Source organism: Planococcus citri, chromosome 2 (assembly GCF_950023065.1).
Source record: "Planococcus citri chromosome 2, ihPlaCitr1.1, whole genome shotgun sequence".
NCBI lineage: Eukaryota > Metazoa > Arthropoda > Insecta > Hemiptera > Pseudococcidae > Planococcus > Planococcus citri.
The window spans coordinates 29,358,344-29,378,075 of NC_088678.1; the positions used below are offsets into that span (position 1 = coordinate 29,358,344).

Here is a 19,732-nt window from a genome sequence, read left to right on the forward strand (position 1 = left end):
ACAGTACGTCATTACCGGGCCCATTGATGCTTCACTTCCCTTTCTTCGCTATTATTTCTAACTAATGGTTTTAAAGTATATCTATAAGCGAGGAAAAAAATGAATAGCAGCGCCATTACGAGTGTGGAATATTTCCAAATTTTGTAGATGCGAAGGAGGAGGAGGGGTCAGAATGAATAAAAATGTAAAACGTGTACGAAATGCAGGATTTCGGTATTTTTTGATCGACCTCCACTTTCTGGCTCCAATGCACCCGAGATTTGGAAGTCATTTTCAGGTTTACCCGCCCCCTTCAGCTCAAAAATTTCGATTCAACATACAAAAATATTTCAGATTTAACCCCCCCCCCCCCACAATGGCTAGGCATGAAATCCACTATTTATTTTTTTAAGCGACTTTAGTGACTGAAAACTAGCAAAAAAATGACCAAAATTTTGAGAAATGAGAGCAAAGTATATATTATGTTAGTCGAGGAGCCCGCATAAGGATCTATTACACCCCCCCTCCTCCAGGTCGATCCTCCGGGACAACTTTTTTCTCAAGGGGGGAAATCCTATGGAACACTTCTAGCCCTTGTCCGCAAAAAATTGTGGCCCTACTTTCAAAATGGCGGCCATTTCGACTGACAAACATAGGGCTTGCACGAAATTCTTTAAACCGCACAAAGGTAGATCGAAAGACCAGGTAAAAATTTATCACCTGTCAAAATTTCAAGTGCTAAAATTATTCCTTTTTCAATTTTTGGTGAATTTTTGAAAATAAAATTTAGGCCAAAAATGAGGGAAAAAAATCAAAATTTTACCAAATTGACCAGAAAGCTGAAATTTGGGATATACCCTATTTTCAACACGCCAAAACGATTGGAAACCGTTTCAACCAGTTTTGGGCAGTTCTGGAGCCTCCAGCGACTTTTTGAAAATTACTGGAGCCTCCAGTAAATTTTTGAAACTAGGGAAATTTCATCATATGGAGAAGGAAAGCCGAAATTCATTCAGTAAACTAATTTTAATACGCTAAGAAGTTGACTACTGGTGGGTTTCAAGTCGTTTTGGAGGCTCCAGCGACCTTTTGAAAGGTTGTATGGCGTTTTTTGGAAAATTGAAATTTCCAAAAAGTAGCTGGAAGCTTCAAAACCATAAGTAAATTTCAGTTTGCTAACTCCATTTGATGAAATTTTGGGAAATTTCGAGTTTCAAAAATCTACTGGAGGCTCCAGTAATTTACAAAAAGTTGCTGGAGGCTCCAAAACGACTTGAAATCCATCTGCAGTCGACTCCGTAGAGTATTGAAATTAGTTCACAGAATGAATTTCGGCTTTCCGTCTCCATTTAATGTAATTTTGGGAAATTTCGAGTTTCAAAAATCTGCTGGAGGCTTCAGAACTGCTCAAAACGGGTTGAAACAGTTTCCAATCGATTTGGCGAGTCGAAAATAGGGTACATGCCAAATTTCAGCTATCTTGGTCAATTTGGTCAAATTTTGATTTTTTCCTCATTTTTGGCCTAAATTTGATTTTCAAAAATTCATCAAGGTGATAATTTTTTGCCAGATCTTTCGATCTACCTTTGTACAGTTTAAAAATATCGGCTCTATCCAATCACATCGTCTTACATTTCTAATGCTGAACAGTTGATTTTCAATTTTTTTTTTTTTTTTAAAGATGATTCTGAAGGATTTTCATGAAAAATATTGATCATTTCCTGAAATTTTGCACTTTATCTTTTTTACACGACAAATCTTTTTTGGCCATTTTCGCCGAAATAGTGACAAAAAGTGACTTGCAAGTGAAATAGTGACTAAGTCACTTTTTAAGTGACCGAATTTCATGCCTGTTATACTTAACTCAAATTAGTGAACTAGCAGAATGAAAAATCAAACTCAGTGTTGCCATTAGGAGAAATATCAATTTTCGACGAGTTTCCAATGAAAATACAGAGCTTTTTCGATACTTTCTCAATTTTTACCATAATCTTTGTCAAATGCAAGACTTTCCACGCGATCTCGTACACAAAAATGTTCATTATTGACGAATTCTTCAGCCAGATGCAACTACGTAGGTACTATTCTCGTACACACGAATAAACGACTCTATAGACGAGAACCATATGCGCGCGTGCTTACTGCTTTCAACTTCAGGCTAGGTACTACTAATTTCCATCATGTTTGGTTTTAGAATTGCGACAATGCACATAAGGAGGCGATATTACGAGATATTTTTGTACATATTTATGTTGTACATAGAGGTTGTTGCGAGCGACGACGACGCTGACTGAAGGAACCTCCAGCTCGGCTGCATGGGTATGGCATCCATGCGATCGACCGACGTCGAGTCTGTGGGAGAGATTACCAACACATACCGCATGTAACAACGTTACGTAATTAAAAGAATAAAAAAAATCTAGTCCAGCATCTCTTTCTTACTCTTTCTCTCTATAATAACCGGATAATGACGCCGCGTGCTGCGTGTTTCGTGCTTCGGTTATCTCTTATATGTACAGTACACAGAACAACCAGCAGCCAAAGACGAGGAGGCGGCGCGGGGAGAAAAAGCCGCGCCAAATATTTTCAATCGACGCAGCGCGTTGTTGGTTAAATACTCTCGAAGGACAAAAACCTCATCTCGACGACGTTTCAAAACTAGGGGCAAAAGAATCACAACGACGACGACGACGGCTAAGAAGGCGAATAATAATAAAAAAATCCACCGTATCTATGAGCTGAGCACAAGGGAGGGGAAAAAAAAGCTCGACGACGTTTGGAAAAAAAACACGCGCAGCACGCGACAAAAAGATGAAATTCAATTCCGATCACGTACGTCGGTTGCGCTACACGAGTCGTCGGGGAGTGCGCGGGTACTATACTCTCAGTCGCGTATAGTTTTCACAAAATAGAAGGGAAAAATCCGGCCCGGACGCGGAGGACGCGACGGTGCTCTCTCGACTCCAGCATCCTGCTTATAGCTCGCTTATCTTTTGAATTCTTAATTTGTTCGATTTCGTAGCTGTTGAATTTTCCATGTAAGAATCCGAATGCGCCGCCAACGCCGTCGTTTATTTGAAAAAAAAAGAAGAAAAGTACAGGAATAATAACGGGATACGTGGTAGTAAGGGCCATGCGCACCGAGCTCGTCCGCAACAGCCACCGATCTACTAAAAAGTCACGATACCAGCTTCACGCTGGATTTGAATAATTTGATAGCTAGGGGAAAGATAGGTCTATTTTTTTGCGCTAGGGTTTTGGAAAATTAATTAAAAGTATTGATTCCTGCAGTCTGCGAATATGCGGTAACGAAATTAATTTATGCCCAATTTTGGACCTGACTTTGAGCAGATTAGCTGATTTTCCGATTTTTTTCCAAGGTTTAATGCTGTTGCCTAAATTGCACCGGGGATACGTTCTCGAAATTTCCATTTGGTTTTTGATACGTTTCTGTAAGGTTTCTAATACGTTATTTTCAGTTTTCGTTACGTTACTGACAAATTTTTGTCAAGAGTTTCAGTTATAGTGTTATGTTAGGTTATGGTTACGTTTTTTGATGAGTTTTTGTAGAGTTATTGTTACGTTTTTGTCAAATTTCAAATTATGGTTATTTTTCAGTTGAGATTAGGTTTTCGTCAAGTTCTATTTTCGGGTTTCTATCGAGTTTTTGTCAAGTTTCTGTAGCGTTTTTGTTACGTTTTTGATGGGTTTCTGTTGAGTTATACACATTGCATTCTTCTTTTTTTTTACCAAAATTATCCATCTCCTTCAGTTTAGAAGATACCAAAATAGTACATGATGAGCCATTTAGCACGAAATCAAATTTACTACCTACAAAAAAGATGCCCTGCACATTTTTAAAGCATTTTCAAAATTAAAAGAGGTAATTTGCTTTGAAAAAAAGAGAAAAACATGCATTTTATTTCCCTTTTGTTTCGTGTAATGGACCTCTCTTTTTCTACAAAAAGGATTCTTTGCACATTTGGGTATCTTCAAAACAAAATAAGCAGCACTGATTCGAAACAAAGAAATTTTTTTTCTATTATCAGTTAGGCTGCTTTGATTTTGAACATGCCTTAGCACATTTTTCGCACAAATTAAATTTTCAAAAAAAAAAAAAAAACACTTTCAAGGTACATTAGAACTGAAGGGAATAGGAATGCTTGAAACGAAAAAAAGAAAGGATGTCCCACATCCAATGTATCTACTTTTCATCCTGGAATTTTTCAAATTTCTTTGAATACCGCCCATATTTTTGAGGATGGACAAAAAATAATAATGACCTTTTTTTGCTGGAAATTATCGTACATACATGACCAATTAGATAAAGGAATCGTTTTCTCAATCATCTCAAAATTTGAATCCGTAATGTCAACTTGAAAAAAAAAATCAAAAACAATTTTTGTGAGGGCTCATCAAACATTAGGTATCGTTCTCGTGCCTACAAATTAAGATCTGCGAAAAAACATTTCAAAATCAGGCTGGGACGAAGTCAATCCTACATATTTACATTTAAATCCAAGAACCGAGACTTGCATCGATTCCATATCTACATGCATCTAAAAAGTAAGTAAGAAACAAATCTGAATCCACTAATTCAACTTCTGCAGCATTTTTTTTTTTTACAGATTTATTCCAATGCAAGTGGTTTTTATCAGAAAGTATTAGTGAATTTTCAAAAACAAAATCCATGACTTATTTTTGAAATGTATTAAATTATATTGAATAATTAGTCATTCTCCCACCTAAAAATCATAAAATTAACTTACTCAGATCTTCGTACGTGAATATGTTTCCAAATTCCATTATTTCTACAGCAATATTTGTTACTGACCTGGAACAAAAAAAAAAAAAAAAATTGATTAGTTAATTTTACTCAATTGTTTTACAGTTTAATTTATTAATATTAGTAAGCTAGGTCTGCCTGTAGAGGCATTGATCAACATTTTTACAATTCTTATTGCAAAACTAAAGCCCCTTCTAAAGTATTATTTTGATAATTTTAAAACAAAAATTCTTATGTTTTCTTTCTGAATTGTTTCTGTCAATCTACCCTCCTCCCCCGCTTCTCCATAAAAAAATCTGGAAAATGTTTTTTAGATTTTATCTAATTTTTTAAAAATCATGTCTCTCATTTTTTCTCGATTCCTTTCATCTGGATCAGGATAGAGTAACATCAGAGCTACTTTTTCGCAAAAATAATGCCCCTCGTTTCTCCTTCCTTTCCTTGAAATAAAAAAAAAATAAAAAAAAACTATAACGTAATTAAAAACTACGAACGAAACTCATCTCTCTAATAAACTCGCCAAAGCTGAAAAAATTTCAACCCACTTTATTTTTCCAGCACGTGAATCAAAAACCAAAGACTCACTCCAAGTTCAAGTCAGACAGACAGAAGAAAAAAAAGCAACAACAGAACAAATACCTTTTAAGAACCATAACCACTTCCCCTCGCACGTGTTCTCGTCGTCGACTTGGGAAAAAACCCTCGCTCCTCGTACCAATTGCCCTTTACGTATCGACAGACAGCAGTCAATATCGTCTCAGGACCTTGCAAAGGACATTCGCAGTCGTTTTCCGTCGTCGACGTTGTCGTCGTTGTCGTCGTCGTGGTGGTAGGATGTTCACGAAGCACAGACTGAGACAGAATACACTTATACACTCGGAAGGAAAAACACAATGGATCGAAGGATAATTGTAGCATTCCATTGCGCGCTACGACGCCGACAATTTTTTTGTTTCATGGTTACTGGTGCGAATAAAGACGACGCGAACGGACGGAGGCGGTGGAGACGGCGAGGCGGAGAGGGGCCACTACACTATAACCAAGTACCTCTCTTTTCTCTATTCCTCTACTTGTCTGTCTCACTCTTTCTCTTTGGTTCTTTCTGTATAAGACCCACAACCTTGTACGGGGCCAACCACTTTCACTAGATGACGAATCTCGACGTTACGATGGCTGGTCATTTTACGAGGCGACGTCTGTATCCTAGTTTGGGCGTTAGTTGGTAGTCTGGCTCAAGCCTATGGTCCCTTGATCTTGATATTGTTTCGTAATATTACGAGATAGGTACGCTAGGTATTGTAGTTGCGCACGTGTAATAACTCTCGAGAGCGAGAGATACATTAATGACGAGATATCAGAATGAAAAAAAATATTACGAAATATAAGCAATCTGCAGTAAGTTGTAAGTACACGGTATGTTTTTTCTCAATGTATTATTTCTTGCTTCGTTTCTATATCAAGACGAACGCCGCCGCGTTATTTATCGAACAAGTAGGAGGAGTAAGTACTACATTCGTTATAGTACGAACATGGAAAACATTTCGAAAACGGGTACGAATGAAAAAAAAAGAGATCAATTTTTCAATTTGCGAAAAAATGAAGCGATTTTGTCTCGCTGGCTTAATTGTGCGCGATATCCATTTCAGATAAATTATTTCCGGGTATAGTCGGGTAAAAATTTTGCATTTATTTGGGGTGAATGAACGCCAAGCAGCGTACACGTTCCATTAAAGCTATACGAGGACGACCGGGACACCGCCGCCGCCGAAACCTCACCGTGCACCATCCCTCTGGCTGTGTCTCTCTCATTCTATTCACCTCGCTCGCTCGTGTCGGACTTTTATACTAATTCGACGTATTCGAGACAATATAAAAGCTGCTTTTGGTCTGTCAACAAATTGCAAATACGTACACAAACGCCAGTATCCCTCGTCGACCGAGCTCGTTCCTTGCACCTCCCCGTGAAAAAAGGGTGCCTGACGCGACAGGCGGCGAAACCAAAACCCCGAAGTAAAGGAAAAATGATGCAAAAAAATATCGCTACGTAATGGCATCAACAACCGGGGGGAAAATTCTAATAAATCACATTAATACCACTACACCCTACCCGTGACCTGGCCTGGTGTGGTTTCAAATGCTTCATACATACGTGAGCTTTTTTTCCTTCATTATTCTCGAGTTTTAATTTTTTTTCCAAAAGATACACGGACAACGTGTATAGATCTAGGTACGTATACAAATAACCATAGGGGGAATCTGCATCTATTCGTGTCAATTCATTTATCATTCAATTCGGACTTCTGTCAGTCCAATGAGTACCTTCTAGAATACAACCATATTAGTAGGATACTGCATTTGACGAAATCTTCCACAGTCAACCGAGTGGGTTGTATATTTACACACAGATTTCGACGTCGCCGATTCGTTCAAATATATACCTTACGTATCGTGTCGAAGAAAAACGATAAATCGCGTAACGTGCTAACGAAGCTTACTGAAGGACGACCGAGAACTGCTCGCTACAACAGCCATACTATAAGGAAAAGAGGAAGGTTAATGAAGAATGACGCTTTGAAAAAAAAAAAAATGAAAAAAATTTCCGCAGTTGAGAAACGAAGCTCGTTGGGCACGGAAACGTAATAATTTTTTGCGTCGAAAAACTTTATCGTCGTTTACCTGCCATCTCCCTGTGTATCGCGTTGTACCTCACCACCTGGCCACCTCGTCACTTCACTTAGCAACTCCTCGCAACGTCAGATACGATAACTATGCTAAGCAAGGTACAGAATATCAACGGCGAGAAAGTATTTTCCAACTGCATTTTCTCCATTATTACGTTTTTATAACGGCCAAATGGAAAGATAAGCTTCTGCTGCTCGTTTCAAAGACTACGTACCTCCACTACTAGCACAGCGCGAGTCCGAGCTTTCCATCGTTGCTGCTATGAAAAGTTTTAGTACGTTTATTTTGTAGATACGTCTAATGCGATGGGTATACCTAACCGTATGTACGTTGTACGATCATTTTAACATTACGTCATGTCATAATATTCGAGTCGTAAAAATTTACCATTGTTGCCAAATCTAAACTGCAGTGATAATTTGAAAATATACAGGGTGTCCCGGTACAGAATAACGCCGTTTTACCAGTAACATAGGCAACCCATACTGAGTACAAATATGTATGTTTGCCTACCCTAGGATTTGAAGGGGCTGAATTTTACTCGCGTATTAAAAATTTTCTATTATAGATTTTTCGAGGCAATTTTTTTGGTCACGTCATTCAAGAACCTCGATAAATAGAAAGTTTACGTTACGCTGCGTTGAATTTTTCTTGAAAATTTCAAAAAAGTGTCCTCTTTACACACCATTATTATCAATGCTTATTGTAAGGGAAAAGGTACTCTTTCTAATGGCTGAACGCCCACTTCTCTATCTTGATTAGTTGAAAAATCAAAAAAAAATTGCCTTCAAAAGTGGTCAAAACGTATAAAACGCAATATGGGTAAAATATTTACCTACAACATTTTTTAATGAATTTTCATGGTATCTAATGGAATTATTGTTTTTTGAAAAAAATCGCTACTTTTTCTACTACCCCTCTCCCTGCCCCTGCCCCACCCCCAAAACACAAAAAAAAAACAAATTCAAATTTTTTGCAGGAAAATTTTCAAAAAAAATTGGAACTGGGAGCAAATTTGTAGGTATACAAAGTATTTTTCAATTTCAATCAAAATTATTCTGAAAAAACAACACAAATGAACGCATTACAAAGGTACATTATTTAAGCACTTGAGATTTTATCAGAAAGGGATCTGGGGGGAGGGGTGAAGCAAAATTTTACATCAGAATTTTTTGCTTTTTCAATTTTTTCAAACATTCCAGGATTTTTCTCAAGTGAGCGGATGTCGAAAATATAATTTTATAATTTGATTTTTTGATTTCATTTCTACCTTTAAGGTTTTTGCTAATGTAATAAATTGGGCGAATAAAAATCTTTTTTCAACATAACATGACAAATTTTTCAAAAATATACAAAAATTTGATGGAAAATTCGAACGACATTTGGGGAAAAAATATACCAATTTTTCCAAATGAAATGGCGAGTTCTAAAGTAAAATAAAGTAAGAGATAAAATATCAATTATTCTGTCATTTGAAAGGTAGGTACAATTTTGTGTCTAGTGTCTAGTATTCATAAAAATTTCGATTTCTCTTTCAAGTCTGGAAATAATTTTTTATTTGGGGAAAAGAGAAACAAACTGGCCCTGGTGAAGCGAGGGCAACCGCTCTCGATAATTAGTATTTTGAGAGGTATAAAAAACAATGTTTTTTTTTTTAGGGGTGATGAGTTAATTAATTTATACAAAGTTTATTAACCCTACTTTGCTTCAAAATCTTGAAATTCAAATGATGATTTTCTTTTGAAAAATTCAAAATTTAAAAAATAGCAAACGAGTCCGAGCTAAGTGAAGTCAAAAGTTTTCAAAAATTTGTGACATTTGTAACACATTCAGTATTAAACTTGAAGCAAATTCACTAAATCTTGCCTGAATAGTATGATGTAATTGAAATTTTCAGGTATACCGCTCTTTTTAGGTATTTTTGTGTATGCTTGACTCAAGTAAAAGCAAGAAATATTGTGATGTCTGCCTCTGAGGAAAAAATTTGCAACTTTATCTTGCTTTTCAGTCAACAAATCATCGAGAATCACAATGGAATCAATTTCCAAATCTTCAGGTTCTGGGAGTGATTCAACTTGCAGTTCTTGAATATTAATCATTTGCTTTCGACTTTTCTTATTTTTATTGTGCCCCACTATGAGTTCACACAGTGTTCCATACTTTTCCTGATAACTTGTTTTTGAACATAGATACAAATTTTTGTATGGTCTCATGTGTACCAACATGGTAAGAAGCAAGTTTGATTTTCCAGAATCACTAGGGCCAAACATACCACAACGGATCACATCAGGAAACATTTCTACTTTACACAGTTTTTTCTCAATTTGATTGTCAAAATTAATCACAGTTATCAATTTTTTCAATCTACATTTATCCATTACTTATATTATTATTAGTATTACTCATCAACTTTTCACTCAGCAATGTAACCATAAGAAACTTTATCAAAATTATCACACATTTATCAAAGTGAAAAAAAGACTTCTTCATACAGAGAAAAGTTTATTTTTCTGATTCAAACTTTGAACATTTCTCAAATTTGAACAATAATTTTTTTATCTGGGCAAAGGCTCTCAAAAATATATAATTCAAACTCTAAAAAAGTCAACAATCAAGCTCTTTTCTATGGAATGAAAATTGAGAAAGAGGAACATATTTCAATTTTTTCGCTAAATTCACTACTTGTCAGATACCCTGATTTTATCAATTTTTTCAAGGTAAAAATCCCGCTCAAAACAGTCTCAAAGTTTTCCTATGACCTCAAAACACCTAATTCTATGAAAATCTCGAAATCGATTTTTCGGTCAAAAACAATAATACTTTCCTTATAACGCTAACCACATCCCACAGAACAGCTCATATTCCTCCATCACATCAACGAGACCGGACACCACGTGAACAAAATATCAATTATAAACGAAAAAAATCCTCCACTTCCCTTATTCTTCGTACCTACCCTTGAATACTGTACCCATCGAAGCCAAACGCCATGTGCTGGAACTCCTCGCCGCGCCGCCCTAACCAAGGTCCTTTGTACTCCGAAGCTAATTTCCCGTCTGGGTGACCAGCTCGTCATCACCATCATCAACACGATCACACAACACAGGACGACCATGAGTATACCATACGAGGATACACACAAAGTCCATAGTTTATTCGCCACTTTTACCAGCATTCCATCCATTAAGGATCCTCCCTCTCTTAATCATACCCAATATGTTGGTACATAGAAAAAAGGTAACTAGCCGGAACTTCGGTCTAACAAGAACGTCTCAAATATGCGTGTGCTTTTTCATACCCTCACCTCGCATTCTCAACATCCTTTCAACGTGACTAGATCCATCATTCATTTCACACAGAACGAGCTCCGAGCTCCGCAGCGCGGTGGCCCGGTGGCTTTGGCGGAGGCGGTCGCCGCAGCGTCCGTACTCGCAGAGAAAAAACACTACTCGTAAACAAGCGTCTCTCAACGTACGTATATCGGGAAAAAATACACTTTGACGGGCATACGTGCGTGTTTTTTTTATCCTTTTTCTACTTAAAACCTCGTACTTCGTCGCTTCCTCATCTACTCGTAGTTACAGCAGCTCGCGATATACATAAACATACAGAGTACGTTTCATATACGTAAATACGCCTGCCTTGACTTCACTCTCTTGTTTTTTTCTTCGTATCTGTTCTTCTGGTTTCATGCGTCTGAGCGAGAATATGTACAAACACAGATGATACGTATCAACGAAAGGCGGTTTTTTTCTCTCTTCTAGACTTTTTTTCTCCTCAAAATATATCGTATCAACTGTTTCTTCTTCGATTAAACAACGCGAGTCTGCGGTACGTTTCGCTCTCTCCTCACACACATACAGACACAGACAGACACATACATGCTCCGGAAATAACTCTAAAACAGATATAAATGCTACTATATAGGATAAATAGTAATAATACTATAAACGTCTCTTTTCTCTCTGCGTATAATTCTGCTGGTGCTGGTGCTGCTTTCCACACACAAATAGTACTCTACACACCACCATCGTCGCAGCGCGGCGTACATTTTAGATATACACAACGATGTAATTTCTCTCCACGCCTGGCTTCTGTCTGCCCGTTTAATTTACTACATCCTGCGTGTATATCATCGTTCGTCCGACCATACGTCCTGAAAATAGGTACACAGTATGTACCCAGGCACGTACCTTACGCATAGGCTAACCTATAGGCTCTCACCCCCCTCTGATACCTCTTCATTTTCGACGAAATGATTTCGTTTACGTAAATTACATATTATTACCTATAGCTATACAAGTGACGTAACTAGACGGTCTTACGACGAGCAAATTTTGTCATCTAGACCTGCCTGCATTATGCGACAGGGACAGATGCGTGCCTGCGTACTTGTTTAGCACGCTAGGTACCTACTCTCTGTACATAGATGTGTACCACATACATACACTACACAGTATACACATTACACATACGTAAGTAATGTGTACACAGAGCTATTTATAATGATCTACGACAAGCCACATACACATTGTGAACAAGCACACTCTCTGCACATTTATACGATTAAACATCAAAGAGACCTATCAAGTCTGGATGGCGCCGTATTTATTTAATCGAGCGTGCGTCCAGTCCAGTATATATACTGTATGTACGATGGCGTAGCATTAATACGACGCGATATGTCGCCTCCGCAATGCGATATACTTCATTACACGATACGATGCACGATGATGCTCGTATCAGCCAAGGTAAAGGAACTCTCGTTACTCTACACCTGGTTCGTCCAGAAGAACCAGCCACGTTCCAAGACTACATAATATTGGCACTGGCAACCAAGATCATACCTAGATTAACTCCGTATCACTAGCACAACAGGAAACCTTTGAGAAGGTCTCACCTTGGATATTTCCTCCACATCACACCACTTCGATCAAATTCTAATCGTGAGGTCAACAGCCCCCATACAATAACAAGCCCATTACCTCAAAAGGGACTAGCATGATCTTGAAGTTCAAGAAGTGGAGGAGGAGGAAGGAAGCAAACCAGACTGAAATCATCCCAGGTACTTTCAAAAGAAGGCAATTTCAAGGTTCGAGGACAATACCTCGAGGGCTAAATCCACACTTCACAGTCTCCGAAAAGAAAATCCAATGGTGTTTTAAGAGCCGATGTGTGGGGGGAGGAGAGAATAATTTCAACTTTCGTCACTTTAAACCAGAATTTGAAGCTGAGATAGCGATTTTTGAAAAAATCCCATAAAGTATCTTTACACTGTCACATCATTTTTGAGACAACATAATTATGGCCATGGGCTATTTCATGTCAAATCAGCCTGGTTTTGGGTTCAAGTCCTACAATTTGGCTCGATTTTTTTTCGCAGGCTCCTCGCATGAAGAGAAACAAAATCGTCACCATTGGCTCCCTTAACCTCCTTGGGGCAGGTACAATAAGGTTTGGTTTTTTTCAGCAGTTGAAATTTTTTGTGATGATGCCATGATGAGGCACAGTGTTTTGGTGCTCAGGACTGCTAAGTATTACTTGAAAAAATTCGTTTTTGGCGTTTGCCTGGGTTTGGGTTATTGAGATTTCAAAAATACTGATTATAATAAATAAAATATTATGAGAGTTTCTTTTCGCATTCTAAAAATCCTTCAACTTCAAAGATGAGAATTTTTTACACGATCACAGCGTCAACTCACAAAAAAAGGCAACGCCTCCAGTCCTCTACTCCTACCCAACTTGAATATAAGCAGAAAAGCTAAAATTATCATTTACAAAGTCTCAAAAAACTATTACATAACGCCTTCGATGTATTTGAACCAAGCAGAAAAACACCCATATACTCGACGCAGGAAATTTCAAACACCAACCATAGAGAGATTCACCAAACAAATTATGCATGAAATTCGCGTAATATTCCAAATATTGAAGGAGTTACGAGCATAGAACGTATAAACTTTCAAAGCTTTTGAAACGATACATCTCCTTCGATATATGCGAAATAGCGAACATTTTTACATAAAGTATTTTTCAAAGTATACCCACATAAAAATCTACAAAAGAGTTCGTATATGAAATTTCTGCCTAGAATCAATGTTGGAAGGCGTTAATACAACGTTTCAAACCTTTGAAAAAAGACAGCGCGGCGAGTCGAGCGCTCAATTAAAATAATTTAAAATCGTTACATTTTTCATTTTTCCAAAGTCTTTATCGCCAATCTTTCCCCTCCTCTTAACCCTCTCTATTCAAACGTTACTACGTATAGTAAAAACTTTATACATACATAAAAGGCAGCATTTGCATAATAAAATATGCGTTTTTTTGGTAACTCGAATACTTTTTCATTCGTATAATTTCTATAGAAACTCGCCTATTTTTTCCCTTTTATCAAAGTTCAGCTTTTGGTCTTGTTTTCAAACGAAAAAGCATCAAACTCGCCGGAATCTGAGCTTCTCTCTCTTCAAAGCTAAGGAAAATGGTGACTCGCAGAAAAGCGATGCGGGGGGGGGGTGAAATATAAAATACTGAATTTGCGACAGATAACGATATTTAATGTACTTGCATGCAAAAATGTAATTGAATTTCAGTCTTTCAAAAGGTTTCCAAAAAATTTTGTAAGACTTTGGGCACAATTTTTCTCGTATTTCCATTTCCCTTTACAATAATTTTCAATGCTGACCCCCCCCCACCCCGGTAGATTACTTCTCGCCTCAATTTCTCTCAAATTTTTTCAGTAGGTTTTGAAAGAACACTCTTTTTTTCTTACCTCAAATAGTTCAATTGATTCAGTTGTCTCGCAGCTTTTTAAGCTCCAAAATCCGGATTTTCCAACCTCGCCCCACAAAATTGATGGAAAATTAATTTTGGGCAAATTGAGCACTTGAATTAAAATTTACGAAAGGATTCAAGCCATTGTGAAATAAAAATTGCTTCATCATTATTAAGTCAAAAAATGACCAAATATTCTGGGCCATCTTTTTAATTGTACTCTGCACAACTTTACAGTATGGTGAATACAGCACAAGCTTGGAGACTACTTTTTAATGAACTGAAGGGAGAAAATTGCATGCAAAGGGTTGAAAATACCAACTTGTTGAATAACTTTTTTTTCCACAGTGTTCCCACTCTGAAATGTAATTTAAACCGAATCTACTCCGGTTCCGACCCAAATGCAAAATTAAATAAACCACAGATTTTCAACAAAAAAAAAAAAAAAAAAAAAAAACTTCGCAAAGCAAACTTTTTTTGTTTCGATCCAACCATTAAAACAGGTGGAGGGGGAATATTCACGAATTCCAGCAATTTCTTCAACCCAGATACCTCACACGTCAGCAGCAGTAGAGTTTTGAAAAAAAAATCGTCTTCAAAATACCATTACAAGTGTCATTGCTGACACCACGTTCGAACAACCTTTCCGACGACGAAACAATACCAACGCAACGTAGGTAAATCCATCAAGGTAGATTTGAAAGGCCACATATACGAACAACGATATAAACCTCCTCCGGTTCTGCTAGAGAAAGATACATGTACGTACGTATAACTCGTAGCTCTAAATACAACTACGTATATATTTTTACTAATCGTAAACCTTCTCTTGTACGATGAATAAATAACAATACACACGATGCATTGTGAACACGAGATAAACATCCTTCGACCGTACATAACAAACAAACCACCACTCGACACACCCTACCCTGCCCTGCCTGGCCTACATTTCACCGTAGTACACAACACACCTTTCGACTAAAAATGTAATCCAGCTAAAATCCTACCCCCTACCCCTCCTCCCCATATGTATCCAATCCGCTTGTGAAAACTACCCTGCTAGTGCTACCTGTTCTCTCGTCGTCGTCGTCGTCGTTGGTGAAAATCGCAGCATCATCGGTCGTCGCTAAACTATACGACCGCGTTCTACCCCCTGGTACCCTGCAGCATCAGACTTTCGCGCAAAATTTCCATCTCTTCGCTGCCCTGCACAAAATTATACGTACACAACCAGGCGCACGAGACGAGCGAAATTTACGTAAAAGCTACTCTCTACCAGAGTATAGTATACGATTCGACGAATGACATGCGCCTCCTACACATACTGTATATTTCAAGCTAGAGCTGCTGCATTTTAAATTAAACCAAATAGAGAAAAACACACAAACACACGCAGCATCCAGACTCCGACGACAATCTTGGTATAGTACAGTACACAGACTCACAATACGCCAGTCATATTTCCATGCCAGCCTCCTCAGCAACTTGCAGACTCCTTCATCTCTGCTTCTTCATCTCTCGTGAACGTTATAGTACGTACTGCGATTAGATGCGTGTTGTTACAGACGATGAAATCGACACGATTACACTATACGAGTACATGCTAGCCTCTATAATGCAGGCAACCGCAGCCTTCAATATGTATAAGTAACGTTGGCATAACACACACACATAACATGTAGTATGCACTCTATATTGGTAATGCACGTTCCATCTGTTACATAAATATCGTCGTCGTAGCCGAGAGTACACGTTCTCTGGGCTGCGACTACTCCGGCTCCACCGCCAGCCACCGTGATCTGCGTCCTACTCGCCTCGCCACACCACCCTGTACGCTCTAATTGCGTTAACGAGAAGGTGTAGTATGTGCGATGGTTTCTTTTCATATATATTTTTTTCCCTCTCTCGATATATCTACATCTCGTCGTCGCGTACACCTTCATCATCTGGTCTCTCTATTTTTTTTCCTTCGATTTTTTTTTTCATCTAATAAGTAGATAAGTCCAAGTACACATACATGCGGCGTATACCTACTCTCACAGAGATACCATACTTTTAAATGCGATTGACACAATTGCGTAAGCTTTTAGAGTACCATAGATTTGTAGTATGCCTTCTACCTTCGTACAGTACACACACACACACATACACACAAACGAATAACTAGATATAGGTAACATATTACTATAAGCCTAGTCTGCTATTCCGACCATGCCATGGTGAACTCTTCCCCTTTCGTCATCGTTACGCTTTAATATCCACATCCTACCTACACGTATCATGAAAATCACATCAGCTGGCTTGATTCGGCTAACCTATGCCACACTATACCATGGCATGGTACATGGCGTCATAATTTTATACTCTACATACAACTTTATCGTAAACAGAACACTATTTTTTATCGCTGAACTGCAAATACATAAATTCTCGATTGCATATTTTTTGGAAAAATTTTTTCCACATTACGTAATATTGATTTGACAGTGGTGTAGTTGCACATCGTTGATGTGTTACAATTTACACCAATTTCCTTGGAAAATTTCCGTTTGGAGGAGGGGGAGGGGGATCAAATTATTTCAAATTTGCTCAAAAAAACATTTGGAAAAAAATTCAAAATTCAAATGTCATCAAATTTTTTCCCAATTCATCGACATCGCCGAAAATTACTGACAAAAAGGAAAAATTATACAAGGGGGGGGGGGTAAAGTTCTATATTGGCTCACTCGAGAGAAAATTTGAAAAAATGAAAATTCCGGAAAAAGGAAAGAACAAATTCAAACTTTTGAAGACTAAAAAAATGAATTTTTGCTCAACTCCAAAGAAAAGTTTTCGACAATTTTTTAGAATTTTCTGAGTAAATATCCAAATAAAAAAAAGCATGAAAATTTTCAAGACAATTTTTTAGAATTTTCTGAGTAAATATTCAAATAAAAATTAAAGACATTATTGACACGAAATTTTTCAAACATTTTCAAACCGGGGTTTAAAGCATAAAAATTTTCAAAAAAAAGGTTCTGTGCGCTGAAACAATTCGAGGGTCCTTGGGTAAAAATAGTTTTCGAAAATTAATTTATTTTTTCGAAGATGACAATCTCACGAAAAACCTCAAATTGTTCCCACTGATTTTTTTTTGTGACATCACATTCAAACTTTTTTTCGAGTTACCCTCGCAGTCACCCTTCTACATTTTCAACTTTTTTTTCATGTTTCAGAATTTCAAAATTCTGAATGACTTAGGAAGGGGGGGGGGGAGATGGAGGACAAAAAGTTGGAAAAAAACAGTTCAGTAGCAAGAAATTTTTTTGACGAGAATAATCTAAGTACATAACATAATTTCATTTCCATCCAAACTATTTCGAAAAATTATTTCAAATCACATCAAATATGATCGAACAGCGTGAATTTCTACCTCATTTCTTTTCTTCTATAAAATCAAACAATAAGTACACTTCAAGCAGCTTAAAACGTCCGTAAACTACATAAAAACACTCGCAAATCTGACAAAATTGATTTTTCGTCAACTTCTGTTGAAATAACTTAGCATAATTTTTCAAATAATAGCCAAGAATTATTTGTCGTACTTAGCATAATTCAAATTTCAAGTATGTATTTATTAGCATCGTATTTTACATAAACTTTTTCGGTGTTTTTGGTTTTGGCATTGTTTAGCATAATTTCCGATGAAATTTAAAATCAGCAACTTGAAAGGTGATCTAATAATTCGATCAATCCTTCTTAAAAACCAAGCAAGAAGACATTAAAACGTGAATTTTCACAAATACAACTTTCAAGTGAAACAATAAAGAAGCTGCGAGTAGGAAAAAAGCCTCAATTTTTGGTACTTTTCGACAATCTATCTAGAGAACACCAAATAAAAATACAAACCCTCGAAAATCAAAGTTCAAAGAGTTTACATGGCTGCTGTAAAAAAAACTCTGAAATTGATATTTCATCCATTTGAAGTTTGAAACACAATTTTTGATTTTTCAATTTTCATTCATTTCCATTGCTCTTGATTCGTCAGAAAAATAAAATGGGGACAAGATATTTTTCAATGATTTTTCTTTCCATAGCTCCCAAAATGGACGAATAATACAATTAGTGCAACATGCATACTTTTACACCTGTGTAATGTTAATGTACCATCGCTCGATCATTTCACACTCTATTTAATAAAATATACATTCTCTTTCAACTCGAAAATATTCTCAAAAAAGTTGGAAATATGCCATCCAAATTTGACAATTTAGTAAAAATTTACACTCCATAAAAATTCTACAATTCGACGAATAAGGCGTTGGAATGTTAATACTTGGTTCAATTCTACGTGAAATCAACTATGGGCTCGATTCGTTTGTTCTTATTCTTACAGATTATGTACTAGAAAATCCTCCACTGATTTGATACTTCATTCAAAGGATGATTTTACCAGATTTGGTCTGATTTCTTTCCACATCCTATTAGCTTTCTGCTCAACAAATGACCTAATGAAAAAACAGAAAAATAATTTTCAAAAAATGAGAGCACAACTTCCAAACATTTTCCACTTTTCCAACCTCGTTAAATTCCTCGCAAATTGGCAAAATTTTCCACAAAACGTAGCAATCTAGTTAGACCAGAATTCATTCCAGATTCGTCCACGAAATCCCATATCAACCGCGATCTTCGCGCATACAGATTGGATAAATAACCTTTTTATTAACGCGATATATGTATACGATGCTGGCGCATCAAAATAAATAAAATTACACGTTTTTTTCCACTGGTCACGTAGCAGGTCACAATAAAAATGACCCTACTCGCCCCTCATCCCTTACCCCTTCCCTTTCCAATCCACCTACGTCGACATTACATCTCTGGAAACGTCCTCTCGGTCCATTCAGTCTATTCGCAGGCTGCATCGAACTCGGTCGAAGATACCCGAACAATCTCCTCTCATCTCTCGTTTAAATTACAAACGCTCGTATCGAAACAAAGGATTCGACGACGACGACGACGAACTACGTCCATCTCCATCTCCCATCATCATCTCATTCTCGTATCTACTCAGTACAAAAAGAAAGCCCTTCGTACTCCGAACCGAGCACATAACACATTTTCCAACAAAACTAAACGACCACACAGCAGAGAGCTATATTCGCGAAGAAGCTCTACCTCTCGGCGCCCGCCGCAGTTGAAATTTACACAAAAATCTCCACTGATATTATATTTTCTCAGGCACGATGGCGAAAAAATGTAATTACCAACCTACGCGAGGCGAGAAAAATCTCATTTTGATTCAATTGTAATTTATTTATTTTTTCGCCCCAACAAAAGACGGACACATCGGGCGATATAATCTTTTGTAATTCGAAACTCGCCATCGCCCGTTCAAAGATACGACACTGCGTCATCTTTTTTCTTAATAAACGTCTCCCTTGGAATCGTTTAAAGCGTATAAGTCTTCTCATGATACAATGTATGTGTACGTTCGGCCATCATCATTACGACCATATTCTAATTAGCGAA

At 37.3% G+C, this 19,732-nt stretch overlaps 1 protein-coding gene across 4 annotated transcripts in view; it reads right to left on the reverse strand.

Moving 5' to 3' along the window:
- Nucleotides 1-19,732, reverse strand: part of LOC135835356 (brain tumor protein-like) — a 120,426-nt gene that overhangs the window by 36,703 nt on the left and 63,991 nt on the right. For 3 of the 4 annotated variants that reach the window (XM_065349572.1, XM_065349570.1, XM_065349571.1), the window contains one exon: nucleotides 4,749-4,813. The exons of the other annotated variant lie outside the window; for it this stretch is intronic. In XM_065349572.1, coding sequence (XP_065205644.1) covers nucleotides 4,749-4,785 — 37 coding nt within the window. In that variant the 5' untranslated portion in view covers nucleotides 4,786-4,813. The remainder of the gene's footprint in view (nucleotides 1-4,748; nucleotides 4,814-19,732) is intronic. 4 annotated transcript variants of the gene reach the window in all.